The 26097-nt window shown below is 42.1% G+C and overlaps 1 protein-coding gene across 2 annotated transcripts in view; it reads right to left on the bottom strand.

The window, feature by feature from the left end:
• Positions 1–26097, bottom strand: part of LOC111864117 — a 487205-nt gene that overhangs the window by 131696 nt on the left and 329412 nt on the right. Inside the window, exon 1 of one of the 2 annotated variants that reach the window (XM_023851149.2) lies at positions 23152–23378. The exons of the other annotated variant lie outside the window; for it this stretch is intronic. Within the exon in view, the coding sequence (XP_023706917.1) occupies positions 23152–23170 (19 nt within the window). The 5' untranslated portion in view covers positions 23171–23378. Of the gene's footprint in view, positions 1–23151; positions 23379–26097 lie in introns of those variants that run through there. 2 annotated transcript variants of the gene reach the window in all.

Genomic DNA, 26097 nt, shown 5'->3' with positions numbered 1-26097 from the left:
AAACGGAAGGCTAATTGGATTGGTCATGTTTTACGCAGAAACTGCCTTCTAAAAGAAGCTATCGAAGGAAAGATAGATGGGCGGATAGAAGTGACAAGAAGACGAGGAAGAAGACGTAAGAAGATGCTGGATGACCTTGGGGACAGAAGAGGATACTGTCATTTGAAGGAGAAAGCTGTAGATCGCATTAAGTGGAGGAATTGTTTTGAAAGAGACTGTGGACCTGTCGTCTTGACAGATTACTGATGATGATGATGCATACACTTAGAATGAACAAGTCAAGGAGGATGAGGTGGACAGGGCATTTAGCACGAATGGGGGAGAAAAGGAATGCATATAGGATATTGCTGGGAAAGCCAGAAGGAAAGAGTTCACTGGGAACACCAAGGCATAGGTGGATGGACAATACTAAAATGGATCTAAGAGAGATAAGATGGGATGGTATGGATTGGATTGATCTGGCTCAGGATAGGGATAAGTGGAGGGCTCTTGTGAACACGGTAATGAACCTTCGGGTTCCATAAAATGCTGGGAAATTCTTGAGTAGCTGCAGATTTGGCTTCTCCTCAAGAAGGGCCCATGCATACACTTTTTCATTTTAATTTTTGCATGCGGTCTTAAAAATGTTTCGCCAGTCCTGGTATAGGCGATCGCAGTGGTGTTCATGTGGTCTCATTAAAAACTGTCGAACTCAATTAGGAAACCATTCAAAGCTTTCCCAAACGCATTCATGATCTGTTATACAAAACGAACGTCCTTATCACATTACGCAAAAAGAGGGAGACGCCAATGGAAATTTTTAACTATAAGAAAGTATTTCGTCGGCTCAGTAGGTGACTGCATTGCCGGTTCCACAACATGCACATGTCACGGTAAAGTGGTGTGGTGAAGACGGAAATGCGAACGAGGCTCGTGCCTCATATTCAACTGAATCAGCTGTGAAGCTCGAACAGTGTCAACGCGCAATATTTTGGATTGCTATGCCACGGTTCCAGATTTATAAACACACTAGAAACAGGATACAGGATACAGTAACACGGAACTACGCATATACTACAAACAAGCATGATGCTCTGAACACTTAATCATATAAATCAACTGACACAACGTACATTCTGAACCTCATAAACCCATATGCAGCCCCGGGGCATTTCAAGTTACGACTGACTGAATGACTGACTAATTAAGAGATTAATTAATTAACTAACTGAACGGAGAAAAGTCGATCTCCTAGCAGTCACTCAGCAAGTCAAGAAACCGGAAGTTCATTATTGTGCTTACGACACACGCGCTGCTCAGACAGACTGTGGCTCTGTGTTTCCAGCATCCACTTCCCATGAGATGAACAAAACCGCAAACGACATTCTGTTTGTGTAGCTCTTTTACAGGACCCAGACTATGAAAATGTCGTCTAGGGACTTGTAATATATTGACATTTTCTGTGGAATTCATTCAAGGCCGTTCCATCCTACAAATGGAACAAAAAGGATGACGTCATGGAGACGCCATTGGTCTGATCGCAGAAGTCTTCGTTAGAAATGAAAGATGTGAAGATCTGTCAGAAAGTGCAGTATAATCCTGGTTCCGAAATGTTCCATTAGATGAACTCTAATTTAGTGTAGCGTAGTGTAGTGTAGTTCAGGCTGGTGTATTGTACTGTAGTGTGGTGTGGTGTAGTGTAGTGCAGTGTGGTGCATTTTACTGTAGTGTAGTGTAGTGCAGTATAGTTTACTGTAGTGCAATGCAGTGTATTGTAATATAGCGTAGTGTAGTGCAGTGTGGTGTACTGTAGTGTAGTGTGGCGTATTGTATTGTAGTGCAGTGTGGTGAATTTTACTACAGTGTAGTGATTTTACTGTAGTGCAATGTGATGTATTGTAGTGTAGTGTAGCGTAGTGCAGTGTGGTGTGATCGTGGTGTGGTGTAGTGTAGTGTCTTGTATTGTAGTGTCGTGTGGTGCATTTTACTGTAGTGTAGTGTAGTGCAGTGTAGTTGACTGTAGTGCAATGCAGTGTATTGTAATATAGCGTAGTGTAGTGCAGTGTGGTGTACTGTAGTGTAGTGTGGTGTATTGTAATGTAATGCAGTGTTGTGCATTTTACTGTAGTGTAGTGTTTTACTGTAGTGCAATGTGGTGTAGTGTAGTGTAGTATAGCCTGGTGCAGTGTGGTGTGGTCTTGTATTGTAGTGCAGTGTGGTGCATTTTACTGTAGTGTAGTGTATTTTACTGTAGTGCAATGTGGTGTAGTGTAGTGTAGCGTAGTGCAGTGTGGTGTACTGTAGTGTAAGGTAGTGTACTTCTACTCAATGCAGTGCATCCTTCAGCAAGGCTATTGTAAAGAGAGGAACCATGTCGAAACTGAGAAAATGTCGGTACTCAGAACTTTAAATTTGAAAGCTTAAAGCTCAACTAAATAATATAAAAAAGAATGGTTCCTGCCCCCAAGACCTATCTATTTTGAAGTCAGCTGGGGTGCTGCTGACATTCTGGAAATGCATCTTTGCTTCTTTTGAGAACAAAATGAAATTAACTAATATTCTCTCTAGGGATGTGTCGAATTCTTTGAGGGTAAAGCATGCGGCACGTGATGATCATCGCTGCCCATTGAAATACTAACTGAAGAACTTGGAATTATTTATGCCGTATGCACATTCACACAGTCCCACTAATGTATTCAGCAGTCCTCCTAAGATTTACAGGGGCGTTCTCTGATTTCGTGGGTGGTCCCAAACGCGATGCACTGCATGGGGTTACAGAAAGACAAGGACGTCACTCTACTTCCAGCAAAGGCAACACTGTCAGGATAATGGCCGTGCAAGACTACTTTAACAAGATGGCGGTTGTTCTGGGTGGTACGACCTAGAGAATGTTCCCCACACTGTTCCATTAGACAGAAAGGGTGCCACGCTCATTAAGAGTTCCCGTGTTGCAGAGGAAGTGACTGTTCAGTAGCGTTCCGTCTCCTACCTAGACACCTAGAGTGTATGAAATATAGAAAACCACAACATCGCCTCTTCTTTCGTGAGGGTGTGGATTATGATCGCTCTTCCTAAAGCAAGAAAAATAGATTGAGGATTTTTGAGTACTCGGCAGTTAGGAGAATGTTTGGATCCTACGTAGGAGAAAATTATAAAATGAGGAGCTTCATAATTTACATTACTCATCAAATATTACGGGAGAGAATCAAGGAGAATAAGATAGGTACGGCATGTAACACGCATTGGGGATGAAAAATATAAAATAATTTTGCCAGAAACCACTTAGAATGGCTAGGCATAGGTGGGAAGATAATATTAAAATTGATTTTAAGAGGGGTGACTAGTTTCTGTTGCTTAATGATAGAGTCCACTGTCGGACTATTATGAACATAGTAACATTCGGGTAAAGCGAAAAGTGTCTTAACAAGGTGAACGATTGTAAGTTTGATCAGGGGGAATATCATACATGGAGGTTATTACCCAGCGTTATACAACAAGATTCGATTCCCGGAACGTAACTTTATCTTATATCATGAGCCACCAAAGGGCTCTTGCAGTCTGTTGGTTGTCTCCTATTTTACTTAATATATTTGTAAGACAAAAGGCCTCAGAAGAAGCATTAAGTAATAACTACGTAACCTAACTCACTGACTCAAACGACTGAAGCAATACTCGTATGTGGTAAAATTAACAGAACACTTGGGTATAAATAGGCACATCCAGAGAACTGAAACTTTACGAAGTTATGTACATCTCTGGTACTTCCACACAACTGCGATAGCCGGGCCGGACCATAACAGAAGATAAGATTCCCGAAAACTGCACAAAAATATACCTCTAAGAAGCCAGAGAAGACCGAGGAAACACTGGAGTGACCTTCGAGGTCGGAACAAGCCTCAGTTCCCATGTCCTAAAACGAAGACATTTACATTTTCTTTGAAATGCATCTGAAATGCGTCTGACGTTTGCAAATTTTATTATTATTATTATTATTATTATTATTATTATTATTTAACTGCAAATGAGTTTTCACCTGGTGGCAGTGGTACTACAATAAGACAACAGACAAATAACACATAAACACGTTCAAACAAAACACAGCACACAGTGTTATAATTTTCAACAAATTAAATATGCAAGCCACAAGAATAAGTTCTGCCCATTGCCTCATTTTCCGCCGACAAAAACGGAAGTTGCATATTTCCTTAATTTCACAGTAACTCAGAAAATTTTAGGACCGAATACTGACCGATTTAAGTTAGTGTTGTCCCTAAGGAAGGCATCCAAGTGTACATCATGTTTCAACTGTCTAGGATGGAGCATAAAGGAACCAGTGTGGAACACAGCACAGTATCCTGATATTGACATAGGTTCTGCTAACATGCGAGACACATACTAGTACAATAACTTAGTTCCCTGGTGGAAGAAAGACTAAAAAAAATATATGTTTTTATGGGCTTCACCTTTTTCCTAGCGTAAACAAAATTGATTTTCTTTCCAACGTCAGAAGAACAACAAATTCGATGTGGCAGTCGGAGACGTGACCATATTCCACAGCACACGGAAGTCTTCGCAGGGAGCCGTCGTGACAGCTTCTCGGGGTCACAAATAAACAGCAGCCTTTCTAGTAGGCTTTTTGTCCAATGTTCACGCATCAGCTACAACCACAGGAATATTAGTGAAGTTTGGCACAAGTTTTGTCCATTCAGAAGTCACCTCTAGAAGGAAAATCTCAATAACGATCATTGTTCTCATATGAAGGTTTGTGTCTGAGAATCTCTGACGTACTAGAACATTATATTACATTTTAATATATGATATTGTGGCGTGTATACCCGTTGCTAGACAAGGCCCGCAACACACACGCGGCCAAAAGTATGGGAACAGTGTTTTCTTCGTCCTCGGAGGGGCTATCGCTATGCAACAGCCGCGCTGTGACGTCACACAACAATATGTGGTCGTCACGTGACATGTTTCCTACGCGATTGGCCCCGATGACGTCATTGACGTTCGCGTGACGCAAAAGTACTGTTGATCGCGGCGTTTCCGTGCTGTCCGATTCGAAGCTACATGACGAGGGCCAGACCGGACGAAAAGGAGTGGTGAAACTAGCGACGGAAGCAAACGAAGTGGAACCAGGACAACAGAAGAATACAGGAGGTCGCCCCTTGAGGATATAAAGTGTAATTAGAAAATTTGATGTGTAATATTTGTAGAGATTTGAAGTGATAGTTTCTGTGTGGAGATCCGTTGCTAGGAGACAACTAGTGAAAGACAGAAAATCCTAGTGCGCGCGCAACGGTGAACTGAAAAGTGTGTAAATCAGCGATAGCGCTGTAATTTTTGGTGTAACTGAGAGTGTGTGTAGCTAAATGGTTAATAAATCCAATCATCCGAAATAGAACCCGTCACTTCGTCACGCGTATCCCCTACACGTTACAATATGATCATGCGCACGTGCACTAAATCGTCACCAATAATTATTAATTTTTATTACTACTGGAAACAGCTCGAAGTGATATGAACACATTTTTCAAAGCGCCGAAGCTAACCACTGCGTGCTTTCTGTGATGCAGTATTTACGTGACATGAGGCTTCAGAGAGCTAAATAGTACTTGGGATATTATGAGGATTAAGTTCTAAGGACTTTAAAACAAGTAACCCATTCTGTGTATGGCTCACGGCAGAGATATATATACGTATGCATGCAATCATCAAAATAATATTGCAAAACGGGGAGCACAATTTCCTGCGTTCCTCGAATTGTTTAACTGCATATATTAAATCCCTCTAGGACGGAGCTGAAGCCAAACTTTTTCAGTTTCATAACTACGTAATATTGCTCAGTAGTATTTATTAATTTTCATATCACAAGACACAATAAGCCATCACCATGGGAAGTACAGACAGGAGTTATTTCCACTCTAAGCATAAAAGCATATCATGAAAAGAAGCAATGAAGGAAAAGGATGTGCTGGGAATTCTAATTACACTGCCATTTCCTTATGAACTGCAGGGCGAGGGCCATTAAGCTTTACTTGAATCTGAGACTTTCAACGCAAACGAGTCCCTAAGAAGTTTCTTGCCGAAACGCTCTGTACAGTCTGTGCAATAAATGCCGAGTTCCAGAGTCAACTCTCGGGTTCCACCTTATGCATAATTACAAAACGCGTAATTGTCGTTCTCACAGTGACCGTGCGGTCTAAGGCATGAACTGCCTTCGCTCGATTGAAAGCTGATATCCTGGGTTCGTCTTTTGTGTGCAGGCAGCGGCCTTGCGACAGGCTGATCCCCCTCCAAGGGGTCCTACGTACTGTGTATACGATTAAGAATCTGAAAAAAAAATACGGCCAAGGACCACAAGGGCTGTATAGCCAAAGATAGATAGATATATAGATAGATTTTTTAATTGCTAGTGGGGTGGGACTAAGTCCCTTGTACTGCGGCCACTTCTGGCCTATTGTACCAGCCCCAGATGATAGGTGAGGGTGATTGTGGAACAATTGGTGGAATGAAGATTGGCAGGGGAAACCGAAGTACTCGGAGAAAACCTACCCCAGAGCCACTTTGTCCATCACAAATCCCACTTGACCAGACCCGGGATCGAACCCGGGCCGCCGCGATGGGAAGCCAGCGACTAACCGCTTGATCTATGGCGAGGCCTAGATAGATAGATAGATTTGAGGTTTTCACGGCGGTGACTATGAGGAATGCCGCCTTCTGGGATGTGGCGCCGTGCAGATATTAAACACTGTACGAGCAGTAACAATTACGCAATTACGTTCCTTTTCGTGTTCCTCATCCCGAGTCCAGCCAAGTAAAGCGAGGCCCTTAATGAGGTTCGAGCTCATGATATCCTGTTTTAAACGTGTTGTTTAACGATGTTCCAGTTTTGGGACCACACAGCGCCCGCTTATATTGCGCTGTCCAATGAGGCCTAACGCACATCTCATAAGCGGCGTTCGACGGGTACTTCAGGTAAAAAGGAAGTACTCGAAGAAAATCATGCCTCAGTGTCGGTTAAAACCCATCCAGATTTATCTGGGGTTGAACAGGGGCCTCTGTGCTGAGAATCCGAGCTCTATAACCTGAACGTGAGAGCAGCGGAAGTAAACCCAGTGCTTCATTTGAATACGCAAGAGCAAGACAAATTGCCCGAACAAATCCTCTAATTAAAACATTGTCAGTTAATGTCGGATTTTTGCTCAGACAAATGTCTTCGCTTAAGAAGTTCTCCAGCTCTTCTTATACGTGTCTCCCTTTGAAACTGGAGGTAAAGATATATGCAACAAGAAAATGTAAGAGAAAGAGGCAATTTATTTATCAGGGTACTGCATGAGTTCAATGCTAAAGCAGGCAGGGAAGACATTTTCAAACCAACTGGGAATCAGACTTTACACAAAATTAGTAATGATAATGGAGTTAGAGTGGCCGGTCACGGTAGCCGAGCGGTCTAAGGCGTGTACTGTCTTCGCTCGCTTGGAAACCGGGATCGTGGGTTCGAATCCCATTCAAGGCATGGATGTTTAGTTTCTCTGTGTTTGTGTACAGGTAGAGGCCTTGCGACGAGCTGATCTCCCGCCCAAGGAGTCCTACCAAATGTGTAAGAAAAACAGAAGTGAACGGAGAAGTTCATGGAGGTAGGCCTAGGCCCACTGGGGCTGCAGTGCCAAGGAAAAAAATCGAATAGAGTAGTAAACTTTGCCACATCAAAAAATCTTACTGTCAAAAGTACAATGTTCCCGCACCGTAACATCCATAAATTTACTTGGACATCTCCTGATGGGAAGACACACAATCAAATAGACCATATTTTGATAGATAGGAGACGGCACTCAAGTACACTTGATGTCCAATCATTCAGGGCAGCAGATTGTGATACTGCCCACTACCTGGTGATGACGAAGGTTAGGGAAAGACTGGCAGTGAGCAAACAAACAACACACAGAGTTCATATGGAGAGGTTCAATCTCAAGAAATTAAACGAGATAGAGGGTAAAGAGCAGTATCGTGTTGAAATCTCAGATAGGTTCACTCACAGCTTAGGAAAACTTGGAAACTGAGGTGGATGTTAATAAAACTTGGGAAACTATTAGAGAGAATATAAAAATGTCTGCCAAAGAGAGATTGGTTATTATGAATTGAAGAAGTATAGTCTGTATTCTTGATAAAGCTTTATTATCTCGCTGTTGCTTAACAATGGAGTCCCGATTGTTGTCACGCGCTGAAGCGAAAAGTTGTTTACGAAGCTATTGCCTACCAACGACAATTTTCCTCTATTATTATAGAAACAGCAAATTCCATTGTTGCCTGCGTTAGGAATGAGTTTAGCTAGAAACGTTTTTTTTTTCTGGCTCCACAGCTTAATGCTTTGAGCAAATCCGTCACAGTATATATACAAACAGACTGACAGAGGAAGCGACTTAATAGATACTTTACAGGGTAGCGAACGAGCCTACAATTCGAATAATGATAAGATGAGGAGATCGTCTTCATAACGAATTTCGTGTAAAGTGTTTCAATATTGATTTCATTTTCCTCAGTGAGCATGCGCAGTAATTCCCTTCCCTCTATCTCTTCCTATTGCGCAATAAAGGAATAATGAGCGAAGCTGCAAATCGTGAAGGAGACCTGCAGGGTAATCAGGAGGGGAGTTATTAAGTTTTATACGTAATTCAGCGTGAAATTTAGTTGTATTTAATTAAAAAAATGAAGCCTGTCGAACTTCGTAGGCGAGCTTCATATTAAAATACATTTTATATTGAGGAACAGAAGCTCGTGCTTTTTAAATTGTATGAATTGCCAATAGACTAGGCATAAGTCCTTGAGAGGCCTTCGGGTAACAGCTGCATTTTACGTAACTTGCCAGAAGACGTTCATGTCCTCCGAGAACTGAAATGTTTTTAGACGCCACTTCTCAGCATTATGACGTTTCTTAGTTCTTTGACGAAAAGCCACTGCATACCGTTCAGTGCGTCAGAACGTTCTCCTTCTTTATAGTCGCTGTAAACTGGAAATTGTCGTGGTTAATACCGCCAGGCCCAAATTAATTATCTGCTATTAACGTTAGAGAGAACCTTCAACTTGACTTTTTATATTATCACAGGCCAAAGTTGTGCATAATTCTTAATTACGAGATTCTGGTGCGTTCAATAGAAGCATTAACTTTGCCGTGACTATTAGTTTTTCTGTTAGTCTGTCTCTCCGTCATCCGTGTGTGGCAATTCGACAAGTGCTGGATGGATTTTGATTAAATTTCATATTTGGGGGTAAAATGTAAGGTAAAGTTGTCCCTGTGCTTAACTAATTAAGCACTACGCCATGAAGACGTATGGGGGAGTGGATGTATAAATCCACATTTTCTTGACCTTGGTACTAGCTGGAGGTGAGTGGTCAGCTTCACGCCCTTGCAGCTTTAACCCAGGGAAAAGAGTCCCCGGTACCTATTGGATAGGAGGCTGGGTGGACCCCAGAGCCGGTCTGGACGTCATGAAGAGAAAATTCTTGACCCTACCGGGACTCGAACTTAACTCCCTAAATATTTATAAAAAAAAACTTGGAAATAAGATACACAGATAATGAGAAACATATTTTATCGCCAATAAAATTTTACTTAAGTCTCATGGTTTTCGATATAATAAGAATATAAGAATAGCTTGACTGACGTTTCAGTGCTAATCCAGTGTACGTAAGTTCCTTAACCTGTCAATACATTGGGCCTACCTGAGTTCACATGGAGACCAATTACGGGTGAAATTAAGGGGGAAACTAAACACCTTAGGCCGGACAGGATTATTTAAGACGTCAATGTTAATTCCTTGTACAGATTTCTCTTCAGTTACACACAAAGTATGTTCATTTCCATATTCTGTATCTCCAAGGCAGTTCATACATTCGCGGGGTTTCTTTGTTCTTGGAAGCAGTGGTGATAGTGGTGATGTTGGTTATTTTGCATATTCGTTCTCTCAGATGATATCAAAACTGCATTTGTTGTGCAAATTTTTATTAATTTTGAAAGATGTCATCATTTATAACTTCCATCTACCCTCATCAACTTTATCAGTATATCAAAAAGGAGTCTACTTTACTGGCGTAAAAGTGTTCAACAATCTGCCACAAAGTATTAAAAACTTGGGCAATGATACTAAAAAGTTTAAATCAGAGTTAAAGAATTATCTACATGCTCATTCCTTCTACTCTTTAGATGAATACTTCAATGTAAATAGAGAATGATGTAAAATTAAGTTATATTAATTTTTAAGCTAAAATTGCCTGTACTTATGTACGTAACCTTTTGACTTGTTCTGTATCCAAAGGTACTAACCTGCTTAGGATTTATAGAATGTAAATAAATTCAATTCAATTCAATTTCAGTAATAGATAACTGTTCTACTCTTGGCTCTGACACGATATAATGTAGAAGGCATCTGCATACAGACTATATGCTGTTATGGCCCACAAGGCAAAGGATCCTCAGGGCCGTGAAAACCTCAAATCTTAGAGAGGAAGCTGATTTTCCGCATTCAGAACATCCGAATTTTGTGGGGACTGTACTCTACACGAATATCTGTGATCACGTAGTCACATGAAATAACACGCGCCTACTTAACCAGTGATTGACAGTCCCAGCTGAACAACCTCAAGCCGTTTATTTAAAATTTCGTTAAGACCATGTGTTTGTATGAAATATACAGCCATTTAAATACTTTTCTCATATCGGATATAAAGCGTTGTGCAGTCCGTTCCTTGCTACGCATCTGCTCCATGTTGGCTCCTTCTTTGGTTTATTCTTTGACCCTGGAGATGGAGCCAACAGTTTGTTCCGAAACGTCAGATGATTATCAATGTACTACATGGAATTATCTCACAGAGCACAGAACTCCTCATAACCACGGATGTGAGAACCTCAAATCCTACATGTATTACATTTGTTCTGTATTGTTTTCCTCTTCGAGTTCTATTCTGAATCCGGACTGTCATGATCCTAATTCAGGTTCTTTGTAGTGCTCATCAGTCCCCCAAAGAAAGATTATAAACGTGTGAGATCTGAGGTTGTCGCAGCAACGACTAAGAGGATTACTGTTTTACAACTTGTGACGTCATGTAGCCTGATATTTCAGAAGAATATGCAGCCTTCAGTTTCAGACCGATAACGTAGGTAAAAGCTTAGCGACTATGTGACATAAAGCATTTAGTTCCCTTAACAGAGATTTAACCAAATTAGGCACAACGGTCACTATTTGAACCACCTGCTTGAATATAAAAAATTCTCTGCATTTTGCACACGCTGTGTGCGCGCGCGCGCTTTCTCCGATTTAGACAGAAAAACGCCGACTACTTCCTTAATATCATCAATTAGTTCGTGTTTAGAATGCAGACGCAGTGTGTTTTCTGTGATTAGGAATAGGATTTTTAACTATTATTGAGATAAACTTTGAGCAACAACGGGGTCAAAGCGGGACACAGCTGTTTTAGCGAGTTGAATATGAACAATAATTTTGCCGTTCGACACCAATAATCTACGCAACTGATAGATGGTCGTTAAATGATCGGATAAGCAAAGATACACGGAGGGTGCTCACAATGACTTGCGCTCACCTGAGCTCACTCATATTCACACACTGCCCCAGGACAGAGTTGCCCCGTAGCTACATGTGAACATAAGGGCCGCGCCATAGCTCAAGCGGTTAGTCGCTGGCTTCCCGGGTCTGGTCAAGTGGAATTTGTGGTGGACAAAGTGGCGCTGAGGTAGGTTTTCTCCGAGTACTTCGGTTTCCCCTGCCAATCTTCATTACACCAACTGCTCCACAATCACCCTCACCTATCATCTGGGGCTGGTACAATAGGCCGGAAGTGGCCGCAGTACAAGGGACTTAGTCCCACCCCACTAGCAATAAAAAACTTTACATGTGAACCCAAGTCTTCACTTACAGATTTAAAGAAGCTGAGGATAAGCCCTGAAATATGAAGTTGCTTGGTGGGTACCTCAAGAAGGAGCCAAGCAAATTATAACTAGAACAAGAAAAGCTAAAAAAGAAATTACGAAAAGATAGGAGGACTGTAGGAATTTAGGTCCTCGCAACGGTGGTTGTGAAGAGCACTATCTTCTGGGATATAATGCCGAGTACTCCATCAAAAGTCAGCCGACGTTTCGGAAGAACATATCTCCATATTCCACCTAATTTCAGGCTTGTTTCTTGGTCGGATTATTTTTCGACCCTGAAAATGGCGGTACTAAGTTCCTCCGAAACGTCAGTTAATTTTCAACAGATTATACGACGTTATATCCGAGAAAATGGTACTCCTGAAATTCATACATATTTTTAAACATTTTAAAGCATAGAAGGAACTAAACAGAAATGAAATGTCCTTTTTTTAAGCTCAAATCATAAGGCATCACAGGCACCTTGTTTTTGAAGACTCGAGATTTTTAAAAATGTCAACGAAAATATGCGCAGACTGTGACGTGTTCCCGTTAGACGGCGGGAAACACGAGACCACCACTGGGCTAATGAAAGGGAATCCTATATGAGCCGGCCAACACTCGCAACTAATGCCCTGAAATCGTAGAACTGTAAAAGGTAAATTGAGCTTAACATTACAGTCCTCTGACACGTGAAGGCCCGTTGTGTGGTATTTGTTTTACTGCTAGTGGGTGGGACTTAGTCCCTTGTACTGCTGCCACTTCTGGCCTATTGTACCGGCCCCAGATGATAGGTGAGGGTGATTGTGGAGCAACTGATGGAATAAAGATTGGCAGGGGGAAACCGAAGTACTCGGAAGAAACCTGCCCCAGCGCCACTTTGCCCACCACAAATCCCACTTGATCGAACCCGGGCCGCCGCGGTGGGAAGTCAGCGACTAACCGCTTGACATATGGCGCGGCCTATGTGAAACTTACTTCAATTCCTGTTTTCGAGTTTTTGCACAATCTTTGTAGCTTCATAGAATTCACTGAATGCTTAGCAAATGATAATGTTAGAATTAATCTTTAATGTTAGACTGAAATCTTTAACCTAAATTCCTTTCGCCGCCTGCATGTATGTTTCTTCAGGGGCGACGTTTCGGAAACTGGATCTGTTCTTTCTTCACCTGAAGACAGAAACAGATCAAGTTTCCGAAACGTCATGTCTTCAATTACCTAGAATTCCGGACAATGGAAAAATGTCCAAAAACCCAGTCATTTTCATCCACCATTGTCAGAACCCTTTAGAACCAACTTACTCCTTGTTACGCCATTTTGTTTCGCCATACATTACAAGCACATATATAAGTTGTATAAAGTTGCAAACATTTCAGTAAAATACCTAAATTTCAGTTGTGCAGCTGCCACAAAACTCGTTCGACTAAAGTATTGACTGGCTCTCATAAAACAGAGACAATGCAATGGAGAAATTACTGGAAGACAAAACACGTTTCCACCCAGCCACACAGGAAGACCAACTGCAGAGCTACTACAGAGTAAGAATGAACTGAGGACGAGTATGGCTTCCATCTGGCATCTGGAGGAGACACTAATAATGGCGTCTGGTTTTAATTTGGATTTAAACACTAGCCCCGTGTAACAAGCTGATCAACAAATTCCCTGCTTTTACGGAAGCTGAAGACTCATTAGAAGATCCCGTCACTGGAGCAAAGAATAAGCCAGGTGAATCAAATCCACATACTAAAACCTTTTAATCTGCAGTTTAATATTAACCTCCAACCTGCGCATAGGAATCCCAAGTGGTGCCTTTCCTTCGTATTTCTTCAGAGCTACTCGTTAAGTACTTATTACAATTCTTAAAAATTATCTTCAATACTTTAAACATAACAGGGTTTCAATATGTATGTCTTGTTCGCAACCAGGTTCGAACCCAGCAGCATATATAAACACTAATACTCATTCAACGTCCATCGATAAGTCAACACTGATGATGGCCGCGCGAAATATATTTAAAGTATGGTGGAATACAATGACCGCTTCTGTGGTCTAGTGGTCACAGTTCCTAGCTGCAGATCCAGAGATTCGGGTTCGATTCCCAGCGCTACCAGAATTTATGAGAAGTAGTGGGTCTGGAACGGGGTCCACTCAGCCTCGTGAGGATAACTGAGGAGCTATTTCAAGGAAATAGCGGCTCCGGTCTAGAAAACCGAAATTAACGGCCGTGGGGATTCGTTGCGCTTACCACGCGACACCCTCTATCCGCTAAAGTTGATACTAAGTTCGCCGACAAGCGGCAGTCGCTCGGTTGGTATAGTTCGCTTGCGGACTAAAACCACGGATATTATCATGGAATACAATGCTATAAACAAGTATAATACACATCCGTTGTGTTCGGGGAAGTTTCTAATTTAAACTACGAGTTTTTATTATTTATAAACAGCCTGTACAAAACAAAAGAACTAAACTCCGTGATTTTAGCAGTTATACCATCACAATGAAGACTATTTCACCAACCCTTATTCCTGTTTACTGGAGCTACAACACTATATGGGTCATAGCCTCATCCATTGTTTCGTAACAGTAGATTTTTGAGGGGTGGGGTCGTTGGCCCCAAGACCAAATCCCAACCTGGAAGATAAGGGACTACATTTCGTCTGGCCCCTACCGTTTGACCTGTCTGTCAAATATGACCCTACCAGGAGCTTTTTCTCCCGCCAGCATAGCTCTCCGTGTCAATGGGATGCGCAAACCGCCTCACCACAATATGGCGGCAGTCCTCGTGGAGGTTCTCGAAACTTCAGAAGTAAACATCTAACACTGAAATACTGTCCTTTGCATTCTATCGGCCCTATATTCGTAAAGTGAGAAATCGGCACCTGGGTGTTTGTAGACGAGGGACATTCCTCTCGTGTACCATGGTCCATCCTCTCAGACCCAATTCTGCAACCTCCATTACAATCCATTTTCCTTTTCGCTACAGGAGAAAAGCCTCTCAAACCTCTACTCTCCTCTTCTCTCAGCACAGAAGCTTACAGTCAATATCTCTCAGTAGTGTCTTGCACGTGGAAGGTTTGAGAGCACGCGATATACATATTTCTACAAAAATCGCATTCACTTAAATTCCTTCCAGGAAAACACAGAATATATGTACGAACACTCTTCTTACAAATTACGTTCTACTTTCCATGAAGTACCATAACAACATATGTATGCAATGATTGGTATACAAACTCACGAATTTCCGTGTGATCTCGATATTTTACTAGGAAAGAGATTATGTTTGAAGTTTTCCACAATTCTTTTCAGAGATAAAATTTAATTTCCAGCCACTTGAAACAAACTGCTGTATGAGACTATCTGTTACAAGTGCCTGCGTTTCTCTGGCCAAGCTGTTTTACTGTGCGAACAGACAGGGAGTACACAAGAGGGATCATTTGAACGACTCTTAGCTGCAACCCATAAACTGTACATCTGCCTACAAACGAATTCTGAGTTCACAAAAATTACTGTAAGTCGCAGAATTACTGGTATTTTTTTTTCCCATCGTCCTAAATTCTAGGTAATAAAAGACTCCTGTCAGGAGTTGTCAAATTATTGAGATTAACTCTTTCTAAGGGACCTAATAAAGTAGGTGTCTTCCTTCTCACCTGAAGACGGAAACAGATCCAGTTTCAGAAACGTCGTGTCTTCTATTACCTAGAATTCCGGACGATGGAAAAGGTCCAAAAACCCAGTAATTCTGAGTGTCATTCACCATCGTCAGAACCCCTTAGAATCTAATTATTATAAGCAGGGCCCGGATTTTGATGATGTCATCTTTTTTTCTTTGTATCCTACGCAATGCTCTTAAATATATAACTCTCGGATATGAGCTGCTGGTTACAGAAATGTAAATTTTATAGGTAATTGTTTGTCATTTTTTGACATTTTTAGGTTTAAGGTCATTTTTTCATTTTTGGGGTAAGTTTTCGGTAAATTTTTGGACTTTTAAGGGTATTTCTTGTCATTTTTGACCATTTTAGGGAATTTTTCTTCATATGTTTTCTGAAATGTGAATAACATGGAAGCGAAGTGTTCTCTGTTTTCTCCTTTAGGGTATTTTTCTGGATTTTTTGGTCATTTTATAGGTCATTTTTAAATATTTTCAGGTCATCAAAATCCGGTCCCTGGTTATAAGTAACCTCACTACAAATTCCGCTATAACGAAGCTTCCACTCGATACATGTCATTGAGTCATACGCAACAAAAGCAAAACTTTATATGGCTGCAGCGAATGCAGAGACACTAAGTGCCCAAACTGAAGTTGAGTAGCCCGGTCAATATGAAGTTGGGGACAGGGCACAGTCACGCAATGTCAAGTCCTGTAACCGACATCATTATATTGGCGACTGATACTCAACTCAAAGTCGCTTCATAGGAACGGCATTTGATCAGCACCGTCGGTGTTCTGAAATAAAGCCTGGTGATACTGATTTAGGCCGATCACAGTGGCGCGCGGTCTGAGGCATGAACTGCCTTCAACCTCTCGAACACTGGGATCGTGGATTCGAATCCCACTCGAGGCATGGATGTCTGTGTGCGTTTGTTCTGTTGTTTGTGCTGTCCTGTGTGGGGGTAGCGGCCTTGCGACGACCTGATCCCCCACCCAAGGAGCCCTACTGACTGGCTAAAAAGATTAACAAACTGCAAAAGCGGCCGAGGTCCAAGAAAAGGCTGTGGAGCCTTAGAGAGACAGATAGACATACAGACAGACAGAGAGAGGGAGGGAGATGGATGGGCGAGCGGACTGAGCTGGATTGGATTAGATTAGACTAGATAAATAGATAGATAGACAGACAGAGAGAGAGACAGACAGACAGACAGACAGACAGACAGACAGACAGACAGACAGACAGACAGACAGACAGACAGATAGATAGATAGACAGATAGATAGATAGATAGATAGATAGATAGATAGATAGATAGATAGACAGATAGATAGATTCAGGAAATAGGATATTAGGAAATAAAAATTCGGCAATACACAGTTCAGCAGTCTTCAGTATTACAACTGCCTAACGAATATGTACGTATTTGTGTTCAAACACCGTGTAGTCTGGCAGGTGGGTACCAACTTCATGGAGAATGGCTATTCGGGGTTCCATAATCAGGATGGGGGTACCGTATTAGGCTCCACCGGGGACGTTGGTACTCGCTTCATAACCCAGAAGACCATACGTCACAAATTTTTACACCACGAAAATACCAAATGTTATGCTGCCTCATTTTTGCTACACGCGAGGTCTGTCACGATATTCAACAATATTGTTGCAGGGTTTGTGGACGTGACAATATAAACGTGCCATTAATATTTTAGATTACGGCCCCCTAAACATGGATACCACTTTCGTTGTATCTACTTGTAAAAGTTTCCCATGCAATGGCTGAATTTTGGCTAAGTTCTAAATGAAATTTCAATATGTTTCTTTCGAAATCTTTATGCTACGATTTTCTGAAAAGTCTGACTAATGCTACCGTTATCCTAACAATATCCACGACTTCAACATTTCAATATATTAACAGAAACACGTCTTTCGTGAACATGTCGACTTGAATTCTAACCGTACTTTTATATCCACTTCATAATCTCATGCATCATTCAGCCCCGGCAAGCCCAAGGTTCGCAGTGGATTCAGGGTCCTGTATTTCACACTGCAACAGAAATGCACGTGTTCAAGTTACACAAAACCTTGGTTTAGTGATAACTGAATCCCACTGCGGTTAAGAAGAAGGCGCAATGGAGCTGAGATGGCAGAACCTATTTCAATTATATCGCGGGCTGTTTGAACTGCAATGTTATCTTTTAATTTTTCCTCACGAGTTTAAGGTCCGCTTTCATTTTGGTTCGATATAATTTAAACGTAGCTTGCTTCTGGGAAAACAGAGAAGGAGGGGGAATCATAGGAGTCTGACATAATTGGATGGCTTCGTAGTCCTGAAATGACATGCAACTCAATACTACAGAATGCTCTGAGAAGGGGAGATGCCATTTTGCCCACTCAAGGCAACAGCCGTACCAATAGCACTCAGCTACTTCAATCAATCACATTCAACGGACATAAGTTTATTCTTACGCATTTTTTTTCTCTACACTAACATTTTCATGTGAGAATTTCTTGTCAATATTTCGAATTTATTTCATAGTCAAGCAATGCGCGCGGCAGACCAAAGCTACATTAAGAAAATCAAACATTTCTCCCAACTATTTTTATTAAGTATATTTGTTTTAGAACTCTTGTTAATAGACGTATACAATAGATACAATTTATTACATCCCTGCCAACACAACAACAGTTCCGGCAGGTGGAGTCCGCTGTCATGGCTCATGTGTGCCATCTTCAGGTCAGCTTTTCGGTCACAGTTTAGATGCCTTTTTTACTGCACAGCAAATGCAGTCTAGAATTACATGAGGAAGAAGGGATCTGAAGCAAAGGTAGGTCTCAGTGTAAGAATGAAGAGCTTGAGAAGGTTACCAAGGCGGTCAGCTGTCCCTATTTCTTTTATTGCAAGTGGGGTGGGACTAAGTCCCTTGTACTGTGGCAACTTCTGACCTACTGTACCAGCCTCAGATGATAGGTGAGGGTGATTGAGGAGCAATTCGTGGAATGAAGATTAGCAGGGGAAACCGAAGTACTAGGAGAAAACCTGCCCCAGCGCCACTCTGTCCCCCACAAATCCCACTTAACCAGACCCGGGATCGAACCCGGGCCGCCGCGGTGGGAAGCCAGCGACTAACCGCTTGAGCTATGGCGCGGCCCAGCTGACCCTAACTCGCAGTTTCAAATGAGCACGCGCAGAAAGCGAGCAGGGAGACCTGCCATGTTAATCCATCTGTCTTTTGAGAATTTAGGGCAATTCTCTTCATCCGCAATTATTGAGGGAGGATATTTCCCCTATATGTTGATGAATTATCGGACTGCTTTGTGTTACTTCTGGAAGACCGTAATCTTGATATCACTATGGGCACGCCATATCAAGAATTAAGGTATTTAACAGCTTACCTTTCGAACTAATGACGAATGGCAAAAATTGTATATAGATGCGATGGCATATGGGAGTAATGCTGTCGAGAAACCCAAAGGGTAGAAACTATTTTAGCAAGGTAGATTTAAGTGGGAGGATAATATTAAACGGAATCCTAATTGTCTGTCGCAGGATGGGATCCGGTACACGATTTCTGTCATCATAGTAATGTAATTTCGGGTTCCATTAAATGCAGGGAATATTCTGATTAGCTGAGCAACAACTGACGACTGAAGAAAGGGTCTGCCCCGCGGAATTATGGATAAGGTCACGACTATAAATACAAATACTGAAAAATGAAAGTATTACTTATCCAAAATACAGACGCAGGATCGAGGCTTGGTGAGTTCACGCACGGGAAGGAAATGTTGAAATGGGAAAGTGATTCAAAAGAACTGACTATTCCAGGGAGTTGTCCCTGTGCTTAAACACCTAAGCACCACGCCGTTAAGCCATATGGGCCCACCATTCCTGACTCGGTACTAGTTGCAGGTGAGTGGCCAGCTTCACGCTCAGGCCGATTTACCCCGTGGAAAGAGCCCACGATACCACTGGATAAGAGGCCGGGTGAGCCCCAGGGTCGGTTTGGACGCTGTAGAGAAGAGAAAAATCTTGTACTTCCGGGAATCGAACTCGGGCTCTCCATCTCGTAGCCCGTCGCTACACTTATCTCCAGGCAGCATGGTCTGGATACTTCACGGCCTTTTTTTTTTGGCTCGTCTGATTTATATTCGAGATGAACCCGTGTGGATTTCTAACAGTCATTACTCATCCTCAGATAGTCCTGACCATTTCACACGTCCCTCAGTTACTTAATATTTCGTTCGACATAATCGATACTCGCAAATGTTACATATGGTTCGCGTTCGTATAAAGCCTCATTCGACATAATCGATATTCTTAGAACTTACATATCTTTGTGATTCTGAATATCTCATTCGACGTAATCGAATGACTCTCACGTTCTTCTTATCTTATTCTCCGCAACTGATATCGACAGTTAAGCACATTACTGACGTTACGTACAATTATATAAAGTACAAGAACCAAGAAATGTAACGAAGTTTCTCCATTCTTAACGAAACTTGTAATTTAAATATTTGGTAATTTTCACTCAATACACAGGTCAGTATGCAATTCACCCAAAGGCACACAAAGACAGTTGAGCAGGGGACCAGAAAATGAACCGCGAACTCTTATACAGCAGGAAGACCTGGGGGGGGAGTAGGGGAGTGAGGCAACGCTCCTCTTAATTTGCCGGTGTGTGACTCCTGCCTGACGTCGTCTTTATAGGGCTGGAATGTGGGAAAATTACTTTCTTTTCTAAATGGCTTCTTCTATTTCCATGAAACTTCGCTGGCCTACAGATGACGGTGAAGAAAATTTTCTTTGTACTGTCTGACTTCCCCAAAGCGATGATAATGAACGTTTGTGTGCCACTATTTGCAGTGTCTCTACTCTTTGCTGTGACGTGTCGTCAGTGACAATACACAGACAAATTTTCAAAACAAGAGAGAATAGTTGGGGAACGTAAAAAGTTAAAGTAACCATTATGTCTTCACTGCAGTCAAAGTATGACCATAGAACAAATAGAACCCCAAATTCACAGCAGTAAACAGAATACATTGTCCTCTAAACAAAATCAGATGTAAGGAATTCTTCTGAGTATACAATATTCATTCTACTAGCCTAAATGTATTACAGACGTACCTTGTGGATAAATGTGTTTTTTGCTTGAAGTACTTGTCACATAGTAACATTTAGTAAGCTAAATTAGTATTATTATTATTATGCCCTAAAGCCATTTGTTGGCCTTTGCCCGCTTTTTCAGTTTCTTTATCTTATACACAGTCGGTATGACTCCTTGGATGGGGGATCAGCCCGTTTCAAGGCCTCTACCTACAAGCAGAACAACACAAACACAATACAGATATTCATGCCTTGAGTGGAATTCGAACCCACGATCTCAGCGTTCGAGGACAGTTCATGCCTCAGAACGCGCGGTCACTGTGATGGGCGGCGAGGTGTATTGGCCTGCAATACTAAAATGAGCTTACAGTAAACGTGTTCTAAATTATGGAAATAGGCAATAGAGTTTGCATAGCTCGTTACTGTAGGCAACCAAACAGACTTCTACAGTTCTACCGTATTGCCCATTATCCGCTTGTCTGTGTTTAATAACAGTTTACATATCAGCAAACAACTCATAAAATTAATGTTGATACATTTCGAAATAAAATAAATGGAAACTTCATTCCACTATATAAATTCACGTCCTGACATAAAACATGCAGCTGCTCACTGGGCATTCACTTAACATAAAACATAAATTACTAGCTTACTGTCATTAACTTAGTTACTTACTCGGCCGCGCCATAGCTCAAGCGGTTAGTCTCTGGCTTCCCACCGCGGCGGCACGGGTTCGATCCCGGGTCTGGTCAAGTGGGATTTCTGGTGGAAAAAATGGTGCTAGGGCAAGTTTTCTCCGAGTACTTCGGTTTCCCCTGCCAATCTTCATTCCACCAATTGCTCCACAATCACCCTCACCTATCATCTGGGGCTGGTACAATAGGCCAGAAGTGGCCGCAGTACAAGGGACTTAGTCCAACCCCACTAGCAATAAAAATATACTTACTTACTTATGGAGCTGAGCCCTTCTGGAGGAGCCGCCAATTCTGCAGCTACTCAAGAATTTCCCAGCATTTTATGGAACCCGAAGGTTCATTACCGTGTTCACAAGAGCCCTCCACTGGTCCCTATCCTGAGCCAGATCAATCCAATCCAAACCATACAATCCTATCTCTCTAAGATTCATTTTAATATTGTTCACCCACCTACGCCATGGTAGCCTACTTTCAGGCACTACACTATAACTTAGGAGCCGGGATGGCTCAGTCGGTATAGCGACTGGCTACGGGCTGAACGACCGAGGGGTCAGAGTTCGAGTCCCGGTAGGGTCAAGAATTTTCTCTTCTCCACAGCGTGCAGACCGGCTCTAGGGCCCATCAAGCTTACTATCCAATGAGTACCGGGGGATCATTCTCTGGGGATAAAGCGGCAAGGGCGTGAAGCTGACCACTCACCTCCAACTAGTGCCGAGGTCAAGTAAAATGTGGATCTATACATCCGCTCCTCCATACGCCTTCATGGCGTAGTGCTTAATTAGTTACGCATAGGGACAACTTCACCTTTTACGTACCCTATAACTTAATTGGTGGTACTGAGTAAAATCATGGACAACCCCAATCAGGATACTCCGAGTCCCGATAGGAATTCAAACCGAGTGCCTCCGGAATACAAGCCTGAAGCCCTACAGTTTGATCTAAATTTCTTTGCAAAGCCGGCTTCAAACGGAATGAAATGGGAAAGCGGTGTATTGGAAACCTGCCTCAATTAGGAAATGTATCTGGCACCGAGAACACACAATGTACACTGATAAAATCACCACAAATAAACGTAAATTGTATGTTGAAACGTCGCTTTGAAATACACGTCTCGTTATACAAACTACGCGCAGTGCTTCCTGGAAATAACTACAGAAAGAACATTCGTGTCACAAATAGAAAAAAATCCAAGCCCAGAATCAGCAGAAACACTACGTGATATTATAATTTTAATGCAGCAATAAATAATAGCAGAGAAAAAACGAAAGGTAAAACACAGGAAAGAAAATAAATTCAGCAATGAGAGGCGAAGAACGAATTACATTCATACATCGTAAAACAAAAAAACTCCGTGGCCTGTAGTCCGCAAGCGAACTATACCGACCGAGCGACCGCCGCTTGTCGGCGAACTTAGTGCCAACTTTTGCGGGTATCACGTGGTCAGCGCAAAGAATACCCCAAGTCCGTTAATCTCTGGTTTTCTAGACCTGAGCCGCTATTTCCTTGAAATATCTCCTCAATTATCCTCACGAGGCTGAGTGAACACCGTTCCAGACCCACTACTTCTCAGAAAATCTGGTAGCGCCAGGAATCGAACCCGGACCTCTGGATGTGTAGCCAGGAACTCTGACCACTAGACCACAGAGGAGGTCTATCAAAAATAAGAATTCAGCACAAAAACACACAAAACCAAGGAACTACACACATGAATCACACGCTTATGCGATATTCATATCATAGTAGTAACATGAATCTTGGATATACTCAACCAATTCTCCGTAGTGAAGAGTCTTTGTACCTGTGTGAGCAATTTGCATATCCGTATCCTTGCTTACTGCATCTTCAAATTCACACCAGCAAAACAAAGGCAGAATTAAATAACTCAAATTATTCCACAAACAGACCGCACGCAGCAACTCCACAGCGAATCCCGAACACTAACAACACACGAACACACCTCCATAAAACTCCAGAGCGCCATTATGCTAGTCAAAACACTAACCATCACGCAGCGCAGATAAACAAATGCAGGTCGACGCAGCGAAATAGCCGTACAGCCCAGTTGGGTTCACTGTAAATGGCGAATTGCGGTTGAAACGAAACAGTGCTGTAGAACTCGCCTAGGGTTGTTTTGCTTGGCGCATCAGAGCAGTTACTGCATGCCTTCCTGTGCGCTCTGTACGAGGTGTTCCGTTAGCACATTTCCAGGTTTCAGGTTCACGGCCATTCGATAATAGAACGCGTATACATCGCAGGCAGCAGAAGAAAAGTGATTAAATGACAGTAAGAAACAGAGCGAATAGATGGAAAGAATGTTTACCGAAAACTAACAGTAAAGTAAAGATATCCCTGTAGCAGGCCGTCGAGGCCCATAGGGTTGTGAAATGTTGAGGTTTCCACATGTTTTGACAAACGGCTCATAGATAGCGCTAAGGTTATCAGCCTTATGCACCATCCGCCCTTTACCCCCAAGAATATTCCTGGTACTCATTTTCTGTTAGAGGCTGAGTCGATCCCAGGGCCATAGTGCGGCTGGAAGGATTAGGTCAATTGAAAAAAATCCACCTTATCGGGATTCGATCCCGCGACCTTCCAGCTTCAAGCATAGTGCCTCAACCAACTACGCTACCGCATGCCCCGAAAGCTAACAGCACAGTGTTCATATAAAACATGAAATTCTACTTTGTGTTTGGACAGGTGGATGTATCAGAGTTTATTTAATGACACTATATCAAATGTAGCGGTTATTTAGCTATGAATGATATGGCAAAATGTTCGCATTCTGTGAAATTGGAAGGGCTGGAGGACAAGCATTCGTGGCCTATTTGAAAGTAATACCTCGGTATTTACGTTGAGAGACTGAGGTAAATCACGAAAGTTCCAAACTAAGGGCAGTCAATATCCTGGATGAGATTCGAATAGGGCAGTTTTCGCGCGCATGTCAGCATTATCGCTTAAACCAGTTTGTTTGCTTTCTGACTTTTGACACGAGTTGTACGCACATGAAAGGAACACTGAACATGTTTCACCTGGAAGTTATACAAGCTGATCTGCAATGCATGTAAAATTTTTGTTTTTTGTATACATATACCTAATACATAAATATGTATTCGCTAGCAACCCAGCCATCAGTTGACGGATCCATATTATAACCAATATTTTTAATCATCTGAGTTATGTTCATAAGTGCCTGATGATGAACTAATTATATGGTCGAAACACGTAGCACAGCTACGTTTATATTGAACACGTATAGATGTTGTCTTTATTGAAGGTATTCCCATATGACTTGTTTCGATGGTCATAATGCAAGCAACTTGAATTTCTACACACTATTCAGACTATCTGCATTGTCACTGCAGAACCGAACGGAGTAGCGTGTTTTTTTTTTTATTTACGTCAATTTACAATCTACTTGACCACTGCAAGTAATTAGTAAATGTGATGGGTGCTTGTGTCGTGAAGGCGGCAGCTGCCCAGTGGCAGTACTCTACCTTTTAGTTATATAGGTCTTCTGGCCAGGTTGTCCTCAGTCGTCTTGCTGCTGGGTGCGGTTTCGTTAATTCAACGATTAGCGGGTTCTCGTGTCCTGTTATCCGAGTACGGTGTCTGGTGGCATGTTTTCTGATCTCTTCCGTGATGAGGGGTATGTTGAGATCGTTGTGGATAGTTCCGTTTGTTACGTACCTTGGTGCGCCTGTGATTCTTCGTAGTGTTTTCGATTGGAATCTTTGGAGGATTTTGGTATTGGATGGTCGAGCGCAGCCCCACAGCTCGATGCCATAGGTCCATATATGTGTTTTTAGAAGGAGGATTTGAAAATGTCATCATTATAATTGGCAAAACAGCCATATTTTTGGTCCAAAACTTTCCTTAGAACATTCTGCCAGATTTGTTTATTCCTAGTTACATTCTTCCAGTCTCTTTCCCTCCGAGATTTAACAATCACTGTCTTCTATATCTTCCCTTCTCAGTTTACGCCTTCCTCCTTTTTTTTTCTTCTGCCTCCTGGCTTGGCGTCAGAGATTCTTTCCGCAGGCCGTTGCTGGCCCTCTCGAACAACATGGCCAGCCCATCTCTGCCTACTCCACCTATATAACGGATATAATATCCATGTCCTCATGCATGGCGCAAAATTCGTGTTTGTGCCCAGTTATCTATTCGTTGTTATGTTTAACTGGGCCATGTATGAGTCTCAAAGGCAACGAGAGCTGCCATCAGGTGCAGGTAACACCCATACTTCCCATGCGTATGTTAGGATTTGTCTAATTAATGTCTTCCATAACATGATTCTACTTTCCCATTAAAGTTCATGTGATTTTCATTAATTCTGTGGGAACCGCCCATACTGAGTCAAACGCTATCCAATCACAGTATAGGAATAATCCATTGTTAAGCAACGGCCCGGTAAACACGTTTCTTGAATAAACAATTGATTTCAAGGGAAAACCTACAACACAATTATCACTGCTATGTAACAACTGAAAATCGCGTCTCCAAGCCAGTAGTTCAGCAGAACGCAGATACCAAAGAGGAGAGACGGGCGTCACTACAAAGTAGGAGCGAGGCTACATACGGTGTACAAAACAGGAAGAGCCAGAGTGAGAGATATTCTTCAATTCTTCAAAAAGGAGTACCGTCTGTATGTTCTGCCCAACTATAATAAATATTTACAGAGTAAAAGGTAAGTAAAGGTATCCCTGTAACAGGCCGTGGAGGCAGATAGGGTTGTGAGACGTCGAGG

The sequence above is a fragment of the Cryptotermes secundus genome, unplaced genomic scaffold, assembly GCF_002891405.2.
Source record: "Cryptotermes secundus unplaced genomic scaffold, Csec_1.0 scaffold708, whole genome shotgun sequence".
Classification (NCBI taxonomy): Eukaryota; Metazoa; Arthropoda; class Insecta; order Blattodea; family Kalotermitidae; genus Cryptotermes; species Cryptotermes secundus.
Note: the sequence above shows the minus strand (reverse complement) of the source record. Positions and strands in the feature narration are given on the sequence as shown.